At 35.9% G+C, this 18,400-nt stretch overlaps 1 protein-coding gene across 1 annotated transcript in view; it reads left to right on the top strand.

Annotated features, from left to right (window-relative positions):
- VTA1 (vesicle trafficking 1) overlaps nucleotides 1-16,797 on the top strand; it is a 31,124-nt gene extending 14,327 nt beyond the window's left edge. Inside the window, exons 6-8 of the mRNA XM_031056254.1 lie at nucleotides 5,846-6,016; nucleotides 6,446-6,526; nucleotides 14,359-16,797. Of these exons, the coding sequence (XP_030912114.1) occupies nucleotides 5,846-6,016; nucleotides 6,446-6,526; nucleotides 14,359-14,504 (398 nt within the window). The 3' untranslated portion in view covers nucleotides 14,505-16,797. The remainder of the gene's footprint in view (nucleotides 1-5,845; nucleotides 6,017-6,445; nucleotides 6,527-14,358) is intronic.
- Nucleotides 16,798-18,400: the final 1,603 nt, after the last annotated feature.

Genomic DNA, 18,400 nt, shown 5'->3' on the forward strand with positions numbered 1-18,400 from the left:
TTTGCTTTTCTCCTCAATGCAGATTGAATACAAATTTCAAAGGTTGATCTCTTATGAGATAGGATGTCATTGGAATGGATATTTTCATGATGCAGATTAAAACAGACTAATTCTGCACAATGACAACCCCTGTGTATCGTTCTTCACATACCTAGTGGAGCAGCTGAGACCATCAAATAGTTTGTTATTTTCTTCTGAGCTGGCACATGAGACTTTGTGGCTTGTCAATTAAGTTGATGCTAATTTATCTCTTAAGCTTAGATTTAGTAATAAAAATTTTTCCAACTTAAATGAGTCAATAAACAAATCTACAGTGTGAAAAGGAAAGATCTACCTTGTAGAGTATCTATCTGACCTGTAGAGCCACCTTATAGGGGTGGCTACATAAAGTTTTCTGATTGTATATATAAATATAGATGACCAGTGTGTTTATACTTGTGCACACATGTGAAATGTAAATTAATATAAAGTAATATAAATATTGCTTTTAATAAGTTACGAGTAGGCTTGTAATTTTCTGCTTAGTACTTTTGTTTTAATCATGTCAAAACATTAGAAAACTAGTTTCTTCTCTGGTTCTCAATCTTTTCATCATGTAATCTCACATTTTGATGCATCTTCACATTGTCATTTATATGTCCTGGACAGTGTTACATTAAAAAAAAAAGGATATGATCATGATTTTTTTTTAAGGAGAATGTGTACCGAACATCTATTTCAGTTTATTATTATCTTTATAGTGTCTAATAAGCTGGGTGGCAAATATAATTTATTTGCAATTTCCTGGATAAAATACTATTTATATATTAGTGCTCCAGCAACACTGCAACATAAGTAAATTCAAATATTTGTGAACAAATACTGAGCATGATAGTTTTATATCCAAGCTACTTGTTTGTTCTTGTTATTATGTTTTCTTAACCTAAAGGCACCCTACAGACTTAAACACTGGCATGGGTATCTTACCCACTGAAATGTGCTCCAGTGTAGGCACAGCTGTATTTGAAGTGAAGCATTAGCAAACTAATTTCTTCTTCAACATACAATCTTTTCCAAGGCAGTTTCCTTAGCTGTCCATGCAGCTGTAGCCAGAGATACTTATGATGCAACTCCAACTACAACCATCACTTCATCTTTGTCAAATTACAGCAGAGTAATGATTTAATGGAGAATTCAACATGTGAGAGAAAAATCTCTTGTTATATTGAATGTAATGAATAGTTCAGTTAAATATTTTCAGCTTTAAATGAGTGCTCTTTTAGTGGTCTGGCTCATAGGGTGGTAAAGCTGACCTGAGTATGTGAAGCGAACTATAAATTTTAAACAAGTGCAAAAATAGAATTTCTAAGTAAACATTACAAAGTTTTTGCTAAAAATCCATGTGTGCAACTTGTAGAAGCTAATTATTTCTCAATAGAGCAACAAATAGGCTCTTTCTTCGTTTTTATTAATGCACAGAAGTAACTGACTTGCTCAAGGCTACAAAAGAAACTGTTGTAGGAAGGAAAGCAGAATTCAGGCTTTCCTCAAATCTTTGTTATTCATTGCAGTTCATTACAGGTGGTAATGGGAATTGGTGAGGACTTTTGCTTTCATTACCAGGTTATGTCTACATGCATCTTAAAAGGGACACAAATGCTGAGTGAATCAAAATTTTAACATCCTTTTTGACAGGGAGCCTGCAAGATCTGTAACTTGACAATATGTTTTTTGTTTGTTTATTTTGTTGTTGAATTGTATTTCATGTAGAGAGATTATTTCTCACACTCCTAATTTTCTAAGAAATGAAATGAAAAATACATGTTGATGTTTATTTTTTTATGGTTAGCTCCATGGTGTAGGTGTCCATAATGTCTCACATAATCAAGACGAAAATTTTATGCAAATTAATTTTTATGAGAAGAATTGTACGAAAGAGTTTCAGTTCCTCTTTGTGCATCATAAGAAGAAAAGCAGTATTGTTTGAATGTATGACTGGACCTTCCCCATTCCTTTCTGCTTGCTCATTTTCTTCCTCCCCTCGCATGTGGAAAAAGTCTGAAAGTCTGTTTAAACAGAGTGAAACTAGGTCTCTGTAGCTTGACAAATTACCATTTTTTTCCAAAGTGTTTTTTTTTTGTGATTCTTGAAAACCATACTGTAACTCTTGAAGATGTTTTTACAGTACATAGGCATGCTTTATGCAGTTCTGCTGTTAGATTTATGGACACTTTTGTCAGGATGCCACCATGGAAACCTTAAAAGACATGCTTAATTCATTAATGCAGTTGGAATACAAGTCCTAGAATATGCATAAACGTTACTTAGCATTAGCCCTAGGTCATCCAACAAGGTTTTACACCAATGGGAAAAAAAAATGGAAATAGAAAAAAGTTCCTAAATAGCCATACTATAGCCATAGTAAATACATTCAATTTAATCACCTTCATTGCAATATAAAATATGTAGGCTACATTTCCATTTCAGAATTTCAGAAAACCTTAATAGTTCCAACTAGTAAAAAGAACAGTGTGGGAAATGTTGATGGATTTTTGAGTTCTTTTCTCAGTGTTGTGGAATAAAGTACATGTTTGGTTTGTTTTTTAAAAGCAGTGTTCAAATAGAACCTTACATCGTTAATCTTTTGGCAACATGTCAAGAAAAAGAGAAATAACTCAGCAGAATGAGACAAATAAAAAAATGTATATTGATTATAATTCTCTGAACTCATGAAAAACAGGAGTCCAGAGAACTGGAGGAGTTTGGACTCCTTAAAAAAATTTTGCTAATATTATATTTAGTGCCCTGAGCTGCTGAAATTAAATCATGCTTGGTGCTTCCTTACACTAGAAAAGGGAATGCCATTAAGCCTTGAGAATCTTCTATTTATGTAAAAGTACCTTTGGATGGTTGGTTGTGGGGCTGCACTGATGATTTCACAAAATCTTGCCTTCAGTAAATGAATAATTTTAAAAAACACAAACAGGTGGTCTGGGTATTCTGTAGCTCTGCAGAAAATTTAAAGAACTCGTGAATTCTTTATGCTGGGATTCAAGCACAAAAGCTGATGAGGTTCCAAGACAAAAAATCTCATCTGGAGCTGAAATGAAATGTAAAACAATTGTGTCACTGTTTCACAGCCTAGTTTCAGCATTTTTAAGGAATTTTTTAAATTGTAAGGAACTTTGAATTGTAGGTTATTACTGCTGCATGAGGAAATAATTTTCTAATTTTGTAGCCTTCTTTCTCATTCCCTGGAAAAGTTTTTTTTTTCAATTATGTTTTGGACATTCTAACCATAGAATTTAAAACCTCTGTTGACTTAAATGTTCTTTTATAGCAGCCTGAAATACTTCTATCTGGCAGTACTGTTAAAAACTATTCGCAAATACTGAGAGTGGATATCTTAAAATGTTTCTAATACTTCAGTCTTTGATAAAGAATATTTTAAATATTTGCTTTGCTGAAAGAATAGTTACAATGCTTTTATGATATTTGGGCACTTTAAAGACTAAGGAGAGTTAACTTAAACAAAACTACTTTTATGTTTAATACAGTTCTAACATTATCCAGTTGCACAATGAGTAAATCAAACAGTTGAGCTTAATCTTTTGATACATAAACCTGATTAAAATGTAGATTGCCCATTTGTGAATTTGCCTCTTGCAGGGACTGTTATTACTGGTGGTTAGCACTTCTAACACTTTTTTTTGGTTGTTTTTAACATTGCCAGACTTTAACCCTTTGAGTTCATGTCCTCTGTGGCCAGTGTTGGCCACAGCATTGCACTGTTACAGGAGTGAGTAGAGACCCTGAACTGTGCAGTGAGGAAGTTGGAAGCTGAAACTGGGAATGGCTTGGAGAGAAAATTGGAGCAGTGCAAGAGGGACACAAGTATGTGGCAAAGGGTTGCAGATATGGGATATGTAATCCTAGTGCAGAGAAGGAAATCGCAGTATGCCTTGAGAACCAGATTAGGGCAACAGGAAGCTGCAACGGGCAGAATAAAGGAATAAATGCATTTACAGCTTAAATATGGGCATGAATTTACAGGTAATTTCTCATAGCTGAGATAGTAAGCACAGTGGAAGCACATTTTTTCTCACTGCCTCATGCTCAACAGTTGGTTAGTAATTTTTGCAACAGCTTTCCCTAAATCCTAGCTTCTAGCAGACGCACAGCTTGGAAACTCCAACTTTATGGCTACAATTTGCCCAAGCTGTAAATAATTGGTAACAGTGTTGCAAGTAATGTTCGGCAGCCTCACCTTCAGACTGCATGATGAGTGTTGTGTGTAACTATTTCATTCATTTTATGTAAAGTAAGCCTCTGGTTTTGGTCATTATTTTTTCTGAAACTATTTTGTAATTTTTTTTTTTTTAGTTGACACCAAAACCAGTGAAAAATACAGCATTCAAACAATAGTTTCCTATCATTGCATTATTATTTACAAGATAGCATATGCAATGTTTACTCTTGAATCTCATCTTCTTTTTGCCAGTTTCAGACATTTAATTTTATTTCCACACATGTTAGCCACACAGTATTGCAGTATGAGTTACTAACAAAAAATACAGCAAAAGAAAAACCTGGCACCTTAAGATGTTTTTTGTCTTCCAGAAACCTGTCAGGTGTTCATTTGCATGTGTTAGAAATTGTGCCATAAACCAGAGTGTATTTATTAAAGTCCACTAAAAATGCTCTAATAACAATACTTTATTTTACTCTGCGCTATAGCCTTTTTATTAGTAAATTGTATTGTAAATTAGAAGGTATTTAGACATTTTTCCTAAAGATAGCATGTGAATTTTTTTCTGGGAGATAGAAGGACTTATATGGGAAACAATTCAGATATTTATAATAGTAATATTTTTAATAGCAGACCATTTAATTATTAAGCAGCAGAAGTGTTTGCATAACTCATAGTCTTGTGTGGTTGAAGATCAGTGTGGATCTCTTTTGCTAGCTCTACACACATACAAGTTTTGTCCTCCCTTATTTCTTTGTTCCCTTTCAAGCACTGGCTGTTAAATAAGCAATTCCCAAAACTGCCTGTTCTTTCTGACATTATTGATACAGCTGAATGCATACACAGTAAATGAAAATCAGTTTTTTTGAATTGAACTTAATTCAAATGAAGGAGCAGGAATCAACCATTTATTCTGAATTGACTGGATCCTTAGCCTTTAAATCAGTATTAAATAAAGTAGATCAGAACCTTAAGAACATGACTAGGTTGAAAAATATGTAGGTTCTTTGTACATGCTGTCGGATATATTGAACCTTATTCTTACCAATCATTATGTATTCTAACTGTTCTAGATGCAATTATGACTTGGCTAAGCTGCATTTAGTTTCTTGTTTGGTATTACTTTCCCAAAGTTCCTCTTGGTTCTTATTTATTTGTGGTTTGATTTGGGGTAAAAGAATTGGCACTGTCTAGCCTTTTATGAAGAGTTTGTAAGGCAAACTCTTTTTTCCATATTCTGGTTCATGTATATGTTAAAATGTAGATTACTGCCTATTTGTAATAACTTGTTCCACTTCTATGGGTGCAGAATACAAAGGTGTAACAAATTGTTCTAATGAGACAGCTTATATTCAGACAAGTAACTAAATGATTCCTCAAGTTGAACAGAAGAGATCTTTGAAAGTATGTGAGTGTCTAGATCTTTGTTGTATGGTATGTTGCATTTTACCTTTTCAAATCAACCCCATGTGGTTTGGGTTGATGTTTTATGTCCCACTGTGTGGTGGTAATATTTTTAGCAATAAAAATTTGAAAGGAGGTGTTAAGGAAAGCCAAAGTTTTAAAGTGTTTATACGTAGTAGTTGCAGTAATTCCTATTTTGTATCGTTTTAGCAGATGCTGAAAGGGAAGAAGCAGGGTCATCTTCTGTCCATAGTGGAACAGCTCCATCATCATCATCTACATATGAAGCTACCAACGTACCAACTAGTAATTACACTGGCATACATATACCACCAGGTGCCCATGCACCTGCCAACACTCCAGCTGAAGTACCTCATAACACAGGTATCTCCAGATCACACCTGAGAAATCCATGCCTTCAATGGGAGATGAATTTTTGCCCAAATTCTAGTCCATCACATAGAAAGTAAAATAACATATTATTGTATGGCAAAAGCATCTTCATAAGCTAAGATTGTAAAAATGCCATTGGAAATATTTTTAATGTTTTCTTGAAATATGTATATCATAGTTTGGAGCACTTTTACAGAATATATATATATGTTCCTAGACAGCAGATGTTGCAGAAATAACTTTATGCTAGTCTGGTATGTTCTGGACATATTGCAAAAATACAGTTTTCGATCAAAACAAATGAGTGTACCTAAAATGGGAACGCAAGTACAAGAATGCTTCATCTGTTCTGATTTTTTGCTGACTTTTAAAGTCAATAAATAAAAATAATCAAAGGCCTTTTTTTGCATTGATTTGCAGGAGTGACAAGTAACACCATTCAGCCTGCTCCTCAGAATATTCCTCTGGTTGATCCTTCCCTTTACAGTGCTCAGTCTGCAGGTAAGCTTGTGGCATTTGTATTGTTGTACGTGGACATACTGTCTCCTCTGTGTCTCCCCTGCACTGAAGGAAGAAGTTTGAGAAATATTGTCACTATTATCTGAACGCTATTCCAGAATTTTAAAAAGAGTGGACAATACCTAAGCATTGTGTTGCTAAGATGTTAGTAGCTTCTGAAAGCTGCTACAAAATAGTGTTGTCTGTCTGACTGCTTTGAACTAATGAGCTAGCATTGCCTAAGGTTTTTTATTATTTATGTTGTTGCTTCTCAGGTGAGGTTCTGATATACTTTGCAAAGCCTATATTCCCAATAGCCTTGCCAAATTGTATTTTTTGTAATTAATATACATTCCCTTTACTTAAAAATTATTCTACAGGGTCAGCATGTAAGTTACTTATTAATTTCACAAAATAATTCATAAAACATTCAAGTTGCAGTTTTGTGCAGAATAATAGTGTGTGCTTCCTGACTGGAAGTAGCACTTGTGCTAAATGAAACAATCAGTTTGTAAGGTACTGCTAATGATGTTATTTTGATGTACCATTTATTCAAGGCTTTTATCTTCTAGGATTTCATCTGTCTTTGATGTTGAAATCACTGATAACCTATATCATATGTATTTTATGTCTGCTTGCATATCCCATGCTTTGAAGTGTACACATAAGGGGTAGCCCTGGGGAAACCATGGCTTTTGGAAGAGTAGTAACTGACAATAAAGCTGGAATCATCCTAGATTTTCATTTGAACACTCATGTACATATGGTACATGAGTACATATAGACACAGAGTTAACTGTTTTCTAAGAATTTTTCTGTCCATGGAAAAGAGAAAAGAGTGAAAAAAACCCCATAAATTACATCTCTTTTTAATAATCAGATTTTTTTTTGGCAATATAATGTGGATGTTGAATGAGGAGGAGGTCTAGGAGGCCTACAGCTTATCCTCATCAGGATATACTCTCATTAGTATACAATATTATACGTAATTGCTATGTTAAGTTCTAGTACTAACCACAGTAAAACATTGCCTGTTATGACTACAAAGTTTAGGTAGGTATGTTCTTGTATTTTATAACTTAGAGATATTCAGTTACTTCATTATGTTGTTGAAGACTGTTAAAATAGCTGTTCTGAAAAAGCATTTTTGCTTCAATCAAATGCTATAGTAGGAATTCATTGTTCAATTTGTTTTTAATCTGCTGGCATAAAGTATGCTTAAAGATATTTCCATTCTAATATATTAGAAATCCATTTTTACAGAAGAAATAAAAATAGCAAAATTTGCCATTGATAGAGACATACTAATCTTTAGTATTCTCCTGAAGAGCAAAAGGTACTCCAGGTGCTACAGTTTTTCTGGCATATTACTGTAATCACAGAATCACAGGATAGTCTGAGCTGGAAGGGACCCAGAAGGATTAAGTCCAACTCTGAAGTGAATGGCCTATACAAGGCTCAAACCCACAACCTTGGCATTATTAACACCATGCTCTGGCCAGCTGAGCTGGCACTGATGTCTCATGTGGCAGTAACTAATTTTATTGAAAACAGCACCTCAGACCCGTAACTGTAACATTTAAACGTGGTGATAGTTTTTGAGTTTTGGGGACTGCTGTGGGGGTTTTGGTAGCTCCTCAATTGAAATGGCTCAAAGCTTTACTTAAGCCTTACCCATAATAACTGCTAGTTGGAAGGCAAATTTTGTGATGTTTGGAAACAAAGCTTTCATGTTTAACTAACTTATCACAATCTTCTAGACAGTCATTGTACCAGTTTTTTTTGGTAACTACTCTAAAAATTTTAATCATCATTGTTTCTTGGTTTGAATGTTTGTTTCTGGTTGTCAAAAATGTCATCATTTTGATTGAAACATAATTTTTTTAATTAAGTTGAAGACATTCCATTATTCATATCAGAATAGTATGATTGCATTGCTCCCTTTTACCAGCTACGTGAGATAACCTGGTTTAATAAGTACGTAAATAAGAAGGAATTAAGTGTGTTTATGGGAATGTGTAATAAGTAATATTGTGTAATTCAAAGATTAAGACCCCTGCTAAGCACCATGATAAATTTCTTAACTTGATCTAACCTGTGTATTTGCATGCCTGTGTTCCTCCTCTGCACACCTCTGTGGTGTCACTACAAGTTTGGGTCTTGTAACAGCTCAAAGTGTCACATTCTTATGAGGGAGTGCTACAAAAGTGCAGGCGAAGAAATGATAAAGGTCATACAGGTTCTTGGTTTGAAAGCTTAGAAAACACACTGTCAGTTATGCAGGAGTCTCAGAGGGCACAGGGGATGTGTCAGCAGAGGTACAGATAGTTTTCTTTGCATGTGTGGAGTTAAGCTTGAGAGCAATTGGAAAGTGTTTGTCCTTGCCTGTCATTGTCTTGTGCATTCTTCCCATGCTGCTGAGTCCTTTCTATGCCAACAGTGGCCTTGTTCTCTAACCCACAAGTAGATTGAGAAATGCCTGTATGTGTTAATGGATGTACAAAACTGTGGGACCCATGAGCCCTCTCCAGTTCCTGAGCTGCAATATACATATCCTTGCTGCGTATTGAGGTGTGTACCACTCCTGTGGAACTGAGGTTTCCTTTGCATGAGAAGGAGGGATCAGTGTTGCCCTCCATCCAACAGATCCACAGAGCTAGCACAGTGCAAGGTACATTTGTTGCATGATTTAGACACGATGTCTATGTCCATGCTAACAAATTATACAGGCTTGCAGATATTTGGCACAGAGAGCAGCTGGCACAGAACCTCTCACATCCATATTATTAAACTTTTAAACCTAGACAAGGTACCTTGTTAAGACTGCTCGTATTGAATGGTCTGTAGCTTGCTCTGACCACAAGTCATGCCCAGGAATTGTTTGGGAAAGTGCTAGTTTTCATGAGCCAAAGCCATACTGGAATCTGTTCCAGCAGTTTGACACTGCAGATAGTCAAGTTTCAGTGCTGAGACGCCTTCCTTGGCAGTGTTGAATGTGGTAGTATAGGCATAGCCAAACAGGATATTCCACATATTCCTGCAAGACTCTTTCTTGTAGTAAGATCAAATGTATATTTTGAAGATAAATTACATGTTTTCTTTGCTTCCCGTAACATGGGAGAAGCCATTTGTTTAAAGCTGTTATGGGAGAAAAACTTTTGGTGGAGAGGAGTAGAATATTTTATCAAAGAAAGATTAAGTTAAAGGAATAGTGTTCTTTGATTTTTAGTTAGCATAAATCTTTCAATAGTTGTCCTGTCCTGTGGGAAAAGGTTTCAGAATTTAACACTGACTTTTGAAAGTGTCAAAGCTTTTTCATTTAAGCATGGGTTAATGTGTCTGACAACAGAATGTAGAATTATGCAGCCACTTCATGTACGTGTGTGTGCACTTCTTTGGTGTAGTTGTCTTAAAAAATTTATTACACCTAGATTTTACTAACACTAGAGGCATTCATAGTTGTGCTACATAGATTTTATAAGATCTTCTTATGTTGCCATATGGTCCCTTCCACAGGTGGCATAGTATAAAGAAGGCATTTGTCCATTGTAGTTGTGTGTATAATGTTTGATATTCTACACACAAAGTAGAAATAATAATCTGACATTGAATATGTTTTCATGATCTTAAAAAGAAATCCTTGAGTACTTATATTTCAAATATTTCAAGTGATTTAATGGGAAAAAAGAGTATCTTGTTTCAAAAACCATTTGTTACATTCTCCATCACTGTTTTTGTGCACCAGTTTGTATGATTGAAATGTTCTTAAATCATCTGCCTTATATTTGGGCATTGTAAAAAGGGAAAAAAATCTGAAGGGTAGAAAAGGATACCAGGGAGAAATAGATGTATTTATGTAAAATGCACATTACTTTCATTCTAAAACTCTTTTTTTCCAAAATGATTTCAGCAGCTCTAATCAAATCAGTTTCACTTTGTGTTTCTCTAAAACTGAGAGAATCATGCTTGTTGTTACAGATTCCATGTTCCTGTCATGTTTCAGTAATATAACTACAGTCCTAATAATTTCAGATTAACACAGGAAGCAAGCTTGTTTCAGAATAAATACAGTTTACCTTTTGTATCTCAGTGTTGTTGGGCTTTTTTAGAGCCAAAAATCACTGGGTACTTGAGGTTGGAAAGGACTTCAGGAGGTGGTCTGGTCCAACCCTTCTGCTCAAGGAAGGGTCATTGTTGGGGTACCTGTTGGTGATTCCCCGACTTCTGGGACTCTGTCTGGGCCCTCCCAGGGGGTTCCCCTGTCGGGGGAGACCCTCGTAGAGTGATCTTGTGTCAGGAAAGAGAGATGCACTGGATCTTTTCGGTGTCCAGGTTCTTGTTTATTGTTATCTTATCTAGAGTTTATCTTATTTATCTTCAGGTTCTTGTTTATCTTATCTTATCTTATCTAGAGTTTTGCACACTGTCCACACAAGGCTCAGCGCACTGGACAAGCACTGCAAAAATGGCTACAATCTATGATTACAAGGTCTTTTAAGACTAAGCTATCCAATTAAGAACTGACACCTAGATTATTTCGCTTTTTAACCCAATAACTGATCCCCAAAGCCTGCAATGCAGACTTTTCCACCTAATTACAAAATGCCATCCAAACCCATTAAGAAGGAGGAAGAAAAAACATGACAAAGAAGCCCAGGATGACACTCTGTGCCCTCCATCTTGCTTCCATCCACTACATACTAAAAATCCTAAAACCTAAATTTCCCACCTAAGTGATACATCTACACTACTCTCTACAATCTGCTTCACGCTCTAGTGGATTCTAGTGTATTCTGGAGTTTAGGAAACTTTCTCCATGAATGAGGGTCAAAGTCAGTGTTCTCCTGGGGGTCCGGGCACCCCAGAGCAGACAGGGAAATATTCCTGGTGCCCTGGGTTTCCACAGGTCATGTAAAACCAGTCACTCAGGACCATGTCCTTTTTGTCTCCCCCTGCTCATGCACTCTCCCTGTGGTTTAATTTCCTGCACTGAAGAAGTTTGAGAAAAAATGTCACTGCTAGTTCTAAAAATAGGTTTTGAATCTCTCCAGGGACAGACACCACAACCTCTCTGAGCAACCTGTCCCAGACCTTGATCACCCTCAGAGTAAAAACTGTTTCCTGATGTTCACACAGGACCCTCCTGTGTTTCAGCCTCTGGTCTTGTCACTGGGCATCACTAAAAAAGCCTGTCTCTGTCCTTTTAGTACTCTCCCTTCAGGTGTTTATGTACTTGATATAAGATCCCCCTGAGCCCTCTCTTCTCTAGGCTGAACAATCCCAGCTTTCTTGGGCGCTTCTCATGCTCCATTCCCTTAGTCATCTTTGTTGCCCTTTGCTGGACTGTCTCCAGTATGTGAGTCTGTCGCTCTTGTGCTGAGGAACCCAGAACTGGACAAGGCACTCAGGATATGGCTGAAAGGGGCAGGATCACTTCCATCCACATGCTGGCAGTGCTCTTCCTAATGCAGGACAGGATGCCATTGTCACTCTCCGGCACAAGGGTGGATCACTGGCTCATGGGCAAATCTGTGTCCACCAGGACTCCCAGGGCATTTCCTCCAAAACTGCTTAATCTTTGAATATGTAAATTGAAGTAGGTTACTAACTTTTGTGGTTATACCTTTGATGTAAGTACAGTCATTGCAGTTAAGTTTTACATTATTTGTAAAACTTCAGAACACAGAGCTGGTTTGTTTCTATTTTGCTTTTTCATTGTGAGGTGTTGACTTCAATAGGAGCTCAGGCTACTGAGCACATCAAAAGATCAACCCTCTTACTCTATAAACTTTGGTTTATAAATTTAAAACTAATAATTTTTTCCCTCAAGTTGTGTCATAATAGCATCTGAGGTAGATTTCATAATAAATAAGGCGTTATGCCAGCAAAACATTAATAGAGCTCATACTGTAAAAATAAGATTAGACGGGTGAATTTAGGCTTGCTTCCAATAAATTATTTGAATACTGGACTGATGCCCTGGCCAGTTTTTAAAGAATGATTTTGTAGTTTCTTTTGGCATCATAGCATAAAGCTACTTTGAGGGAAACTTGGTCTTTTTAATTTCTTAAAGATGTTCAGAAATGTGGTCGCAGATTGACCCCAGCTGCTTTTTAGTCTGTGACTTTCCTGAGGTTACAGAATATCCGAGGTGTGTGCCTGTGTTTATGCACTCCCTCACATGTATTTACTCACATGTATATGTATTTTAAGAGATTTAATGTGGTTTCCCTTACTAAGCATGAAATTAATATACATTGCAATCATAATGAGTCCACCAAGTTTTTATGTCCCTCAATGGTTATATTTATTTATTGAAAGGAAAATAAGTGGAGTTTTAGAGTGTATTTTAAAAATTGATAAAATTAATCTTCAGTGTGCTTACCTTTCAGATTTTATTTGGGTAGGGTTGTTCAGCAGACAAGTTTAATTTTTAATGCTCCCAGGTTTTCTTTTTCATTTGTTCGAAAGCTGTTCTTAAATAGTAAGATTGGGGGAAGGAAAAGCAAATGTAATAGACATTTTTTTCATAAGAATAGAGATTCTTTAGTAAACATTCTCACAGTATTGCTAACAACAGTTCTATTTTGAAAGAAAGGATTCAGCTAATAGAAATTGCGCTATAAAAATGGCTTTAAGTATGTTCATGTAGTTGCTTAAGAGTAAAATGTACTTAGAGAGCTAAATCTTTAACTAAATTTTATGTAAAATATATAGTGCATTTAAAAGCATGTTTTCTCTTAATTTGTGAAATCTATTCAGTGCTTATATCATACTGTGTGGGAAGTTATTAAATATATGCATAATGTTTAGTGGTTTATATAATTATTTATCTGTGCCCATAAAAATCTATCATTTACAAGTTGTTTTGAAAGAACCTGAGTAAAGATTTTATAATTTGTCCATATTTGGATATATATAAATTTGTCCATTATTGGAGTGGCATGGGGTTAGCCTTAAAATTCACAGTGAATTGGGGGTAGAAGGAGGTACAGCAACACAGTTATGCTGTATTTTACACCCACATCAGTGATACTATTCACATATAAAGTCTTCTGCCATTTAGGGCTCAAGTCCCTACTATGTCTTCTCCAAGACTGAATGCATGTGTTTGAGCACCACAGAATTCTGAAAGTTTTAACTTACTTCAAGAGAACTCTGATTAATAATAACATACTATGGTTTATACTATATTATGGGAATATTTTTTGCTAGTGTTCTCCAATGTTACAAAAATGGGCACATTTCATGACATCAATCTTGTTTTCAGTCATCTTACATAAAATTGGAAACAAAAATTATTTGGAAAAACAGAAACATAAAATGTGTGAAAACATGCCAGTGAGAACTGCTTCTACATTCTGAAAAGTTATTCCAGTTGAGAAGGAACAGTTTCTAACTGTTTATTATTTCTGAAGAAAGCAGAGTAATTATGCTGTAAACACAAAAAGCACTGTCCTTCTTTCTTGCAGGTTGTAACATGATTACAGCTAACTTAATGTCATATAAAAGCTCTTTTTTGCTGTCTTAGATGAAGAGCAGATCTTTCTCAAAGGTATTGGCTTACTTTTGAAAGGCACTGGGTCATGCAAATACCAGTGTTTAGAAAGGTCCTCACATTTTTCAATAGCAAAGAAGTTAAGCTTTATATGAATGGAAAGAAAAGAGAGCAGAACAGAAGAAATACTGTGCCTTGGTCTTTCTAATACTACCACAAATATTAGCCTGGTTTTCATAATATTACCACAAACACCAGTAAAACATAAAAATCGTAAGAAAGGAAGCTTAAGTCAGATTTCCTTTGTAGTAACTTTGTAATACTTATGTTTTTGCAGGAGAAGTCCGTTTGACTCCAGAGGACTTTGCCAGAGCTCAAAAATATTGCAAATATGCTGGCAGTGCGTTGCAGTATGAAGATGTGAGCACTGCTGTGCAAAATCTACAGAAGGCCCTCAAGTTACTCATTACAGGCAGAGAATGAAGCTTTAATCCAACAGATTCATGTCTTTCGCCTAAAGAACTAACAGTTTATTACTGTACCTATTAGGGAAGTGGAGTTACACAGAAATTCTCAATCCCATCACTCATGACTATGAAACCACTGTTTCAGTGTCAGATTAGCAATTAATGGTGCAGTAGGAATCTCTGTTTTCATTTTAAAGACAGTGGAGCTTGAAACATGAATGCAGTGGCTTGATGTATGCAAAATATTAAAGAATGTACTGTGAACACCACTCAAGAGTCAGAATTCACTTTGCAGTATTTGGATTATCAGAATTGGAAAATGCTCACTGTAAAAAACTTGAGAATTAGTATGTTTTGTTAAAATTCTTACTCCTGTTTTATTATTGCAAACAATTATTTAATGGGTATAATACCTTTAAAATGGTAACTAAGATTAGTGCTTTCCTTCTGAAATGGGAGTCTGAATGTGAGAGAGCTGACAGGTCCACACTGGGAAGGACTTTTCTATACATAAATTATTTCTGTATTTGTATTATCTGAGACATAAGTCTAAGTTGAGGGAGTCTTGAGGACATTTGTATTTCATTTGAAAATGTTCTGGAAAAAACATCTCTTGATACCTCAGAGGGAGTAATTTTGATGGTGTTCCAATTTAATCCCCCACAGGTGTATGGACTACTACATGTATTCTTGATTATTGGTTCTTGCTCCTTCTGTGTGAACACTTAAAATTTTATATATCTGTATGGGTAATTAAGAGAAAATACTAATATTTATCAACAGTGATCCCAAAACTGGAGGCAGAGATTCTAAATAATTTGAACTTTCAGGAAGACTTGCTGAAAGAACAAAACTGTTCCATCTTTGTAAGAGGCTGGAAAAAAGCTCATTCTTCAGTCATTAAAACACTATAGGTTTGTCTCTGGTATTAGTGTCATAGAGCTTTGTATTTCCAACTAATATTTTTCCTGTCTGCTTTGTTGTGAAGACTTTTGGACTTGGGATTTAATTAAAATATCTTGGAAGCTGAATTTTGAGTCTTTATGAGGTCTACCACTGCAATTATAGAGCTCTTGATTGTTAAAAATCCCCCCATGCTGTTTAAAAGAAAGAATATGCAGTCTTTTAACTGACATGACATAATAATTGAGTACACCATAAAGCATGTCTGATATATGTAATAATTTTAATGACATTTTATCTGATCTCTCTGTCTTTCCAAGCTGCTGGATCAAATCCATGTTATCTATAGCTGCACTGCTTTGGAGTGACTAAAATAAGTCTTATAGTCAAAGCAAAAAGAAAGGAAAAGAAAATGAAACATAAGCATGCATTAAAGTTTAGCTGGTTGTATCCCTTAAAGTGTGTAGTGTCTTTGACAACAGATTTCACACAGGTAATATGAAACTTAAAAATGTATGCTTAAGCACTTTAGTTGACTGAGACTTAAAAGATAAAATGTGGTATTTTTTGTGTTGCTTTCTGATATGGTATAGCATGCTAATCTGGACAGTGACTTGGGTTAGACTTCAATCATCTGGGAAAATTTAGAATAAAACTATCTGAAACTTTTTTGACAATAATGCTGTACAGATCTGAGCAGTAAGTCTATTTAGTACAGTGTTTCATGCAAGATAGATCTCTCACTTCAGTATCAAACTGAATTACTGCCAAGTCTTCTGCATATATAGTTGTTGGTTTACACTGTAGCATTGCTATAAAGTATATGTAGCATTGCTATAAAATAGTCAGAAGTTTCTTTCATTTCAGGATCAAACTACTATTTTTTAAAACCAGCTTCAGTCCCCAGAAGTCGTAGGAAAAAAATCAGTTTTCCTATTTCTATTTATAAAATAATAAAATGAACTTTGGGGCTTTTGTATTACATGCAAAAATAAGTAAGCTATGATATAATACTGTATTGATTTGAGGCTTTTGAAATAAAGTTGTTGGGGTTTTTTGTAATTGAATGATCTGAAATGGAATACATAACTACGCTTGAAAATGAAAACTTAAGTATTTCTTTAAGTGTATAAAATATTTTCTGTTGGCCATGATTATATTGTACCTTTTGGTTCCTCTATGAAACCAGGGAATCATCAGTAAAAAAGTGATAAGCAATGTAAAAGCCAAAAGTAATTTGTGTGAATGATCATTTGCACATTTGCTATCTTTCTTCCACCTAGAAAGAAATTAAAGTAAATGTTTCTGAGGGGAATGAGATGAAAACTTAGGTAATACAAAAGTTTAAGAATTTCTTAAAGAAGCTAGCAAGATATTCTTTCTGAAAATAAATCAGTGTTAAAAGATTTACTATATAAAATTTCATGTAAAATGGAACATATGCTAATACCAACCTTCAGACCACAATACCTGACATAACCTATTGAATTTATTTTCCATAAAATTATTTTGCTGTAATCATTTATTTCTTAATTGAGAAGTTTTGTAACAGCTCATAAAACCATGTTTTAAAGCACATCTTTAAGCTGCTAATTTTTGATGTAACAGACTGAACATTTATCATCTAAACTGATGCCTAAAGTAAATTATAGCAAAGCATTTCCGTTCCATTAAGTATAGCCTCTGGGACAGCTTTAAATACAGGAGATAGCCCAAAAGTACAAACCACTGTTGCAGAACAGTTCAAACAGTGTACATATTTGAAAATGTCAGGAGAATGTAGGTACATAGGCTATAACTATTCCAAATTGGAATTTGTGACAGGCACTGAAATTTATGGCCCCATTGTTAAATGTTGTGTGAGTTTTTAAGTGTTGACTGATTCATTTACAGGCATTCTGAGTGATCAAGTATCAACACATAGCTTCTCTCAACTGCTTCCCCACACAAATTCAGTATTAAATAGAGTGCTGATTTTATTCCATGCTGCAGTTAACAAGTCTCCTTTTCAGTCTGACTGCCACCTACATACTTGTTGGCCATTCTTTGGATTAGGAGTTCTCAGTCTAATAAGTCTTGCTTAAGAAGGGAGAAGGAGGCCTCTGTCAGATTTTTATCAGGTATACCATGCTCAGTTTTGCTACTTATGTAAGTGTCATGGTTTGACACTGGCACAATGCCAGTGCCCCCATGAAAATACACCTTCCCTAGTGTCTGCTGTGAGATGTGACCAGGAATAAGCAAAGCAGCCTACTTAGGAATAGGGGAAAAAAAGTTTAACTACAAAAGAAAAGGACACACACACACACATGGAAAATGAAAACTTCACAAAAGCATTTCCTCCTCCCCCTACCACATTTCCAATACATCTGTCTCCCAAATTTCACCATCATTCCATCATCACCCTGTAAATACTCAATTCTCAGTCTGTCAAGAGGAGGAGTCCTTCTTGCGCCTCTTCCTTCTGGTGACCTCTTCCTTTTCATGTCCAGTGCTCTGACCACGGACCAGGGCTGCTTCTAGGGTTGTGCTTTTTAAGGGTGCTTTGTCTCCTAAAAAGGGCACAGTCTCACTTTCGGGACATCCTGTCCCCCCCATATTTTCTACCCCCTGGGGCCAGGGGGTCTCCAACACTGAACCCTCTCAGTTCTGAGCCATCGCCTCCCCCCTGGATGCAGCCTCTGTGTCGTGAGGAAGCACGGTTCTGTCCATGGCTGTACAAAAAGAGTCCAGCAACCAGCTACTCCATCATCTCTTTCCAGCCTCTTCTTTACTCTCTCAGCCTCACTCACTGCTCAGACTGTTATCACTTGCTCATTTCCTCTTTATCTTCCACTCTATCTCCGCTCCAGAAAAGGTCAATGCTCTGTGAGGTCTTCATCGTCCAAAAAGGGGTTAAAAGCTCCTACACGCGGCCAGGCTTCTTCTCCACTGCAACCCCACCCCTTCCCCCTCCTTCCCCACAGGCCGATATCAGCTTCAAGGCCACAGGCCCGTGCCCCATGCCGG

The sequence above is a fragment of the Geospiza fortis genome, unplaced genomic scaffold, assembly GCF_000277835.1.
Source record: "Geospiza fortis unplaced genomic scaffold, GeoFor_1.0 scaffold162, whole genome shotgun sequence".
NCBI lineage: Eukaryota > Metazoa > Chordata > Aves > Passeriformes > Thraupidae > Geospiza > Geospiza fortis.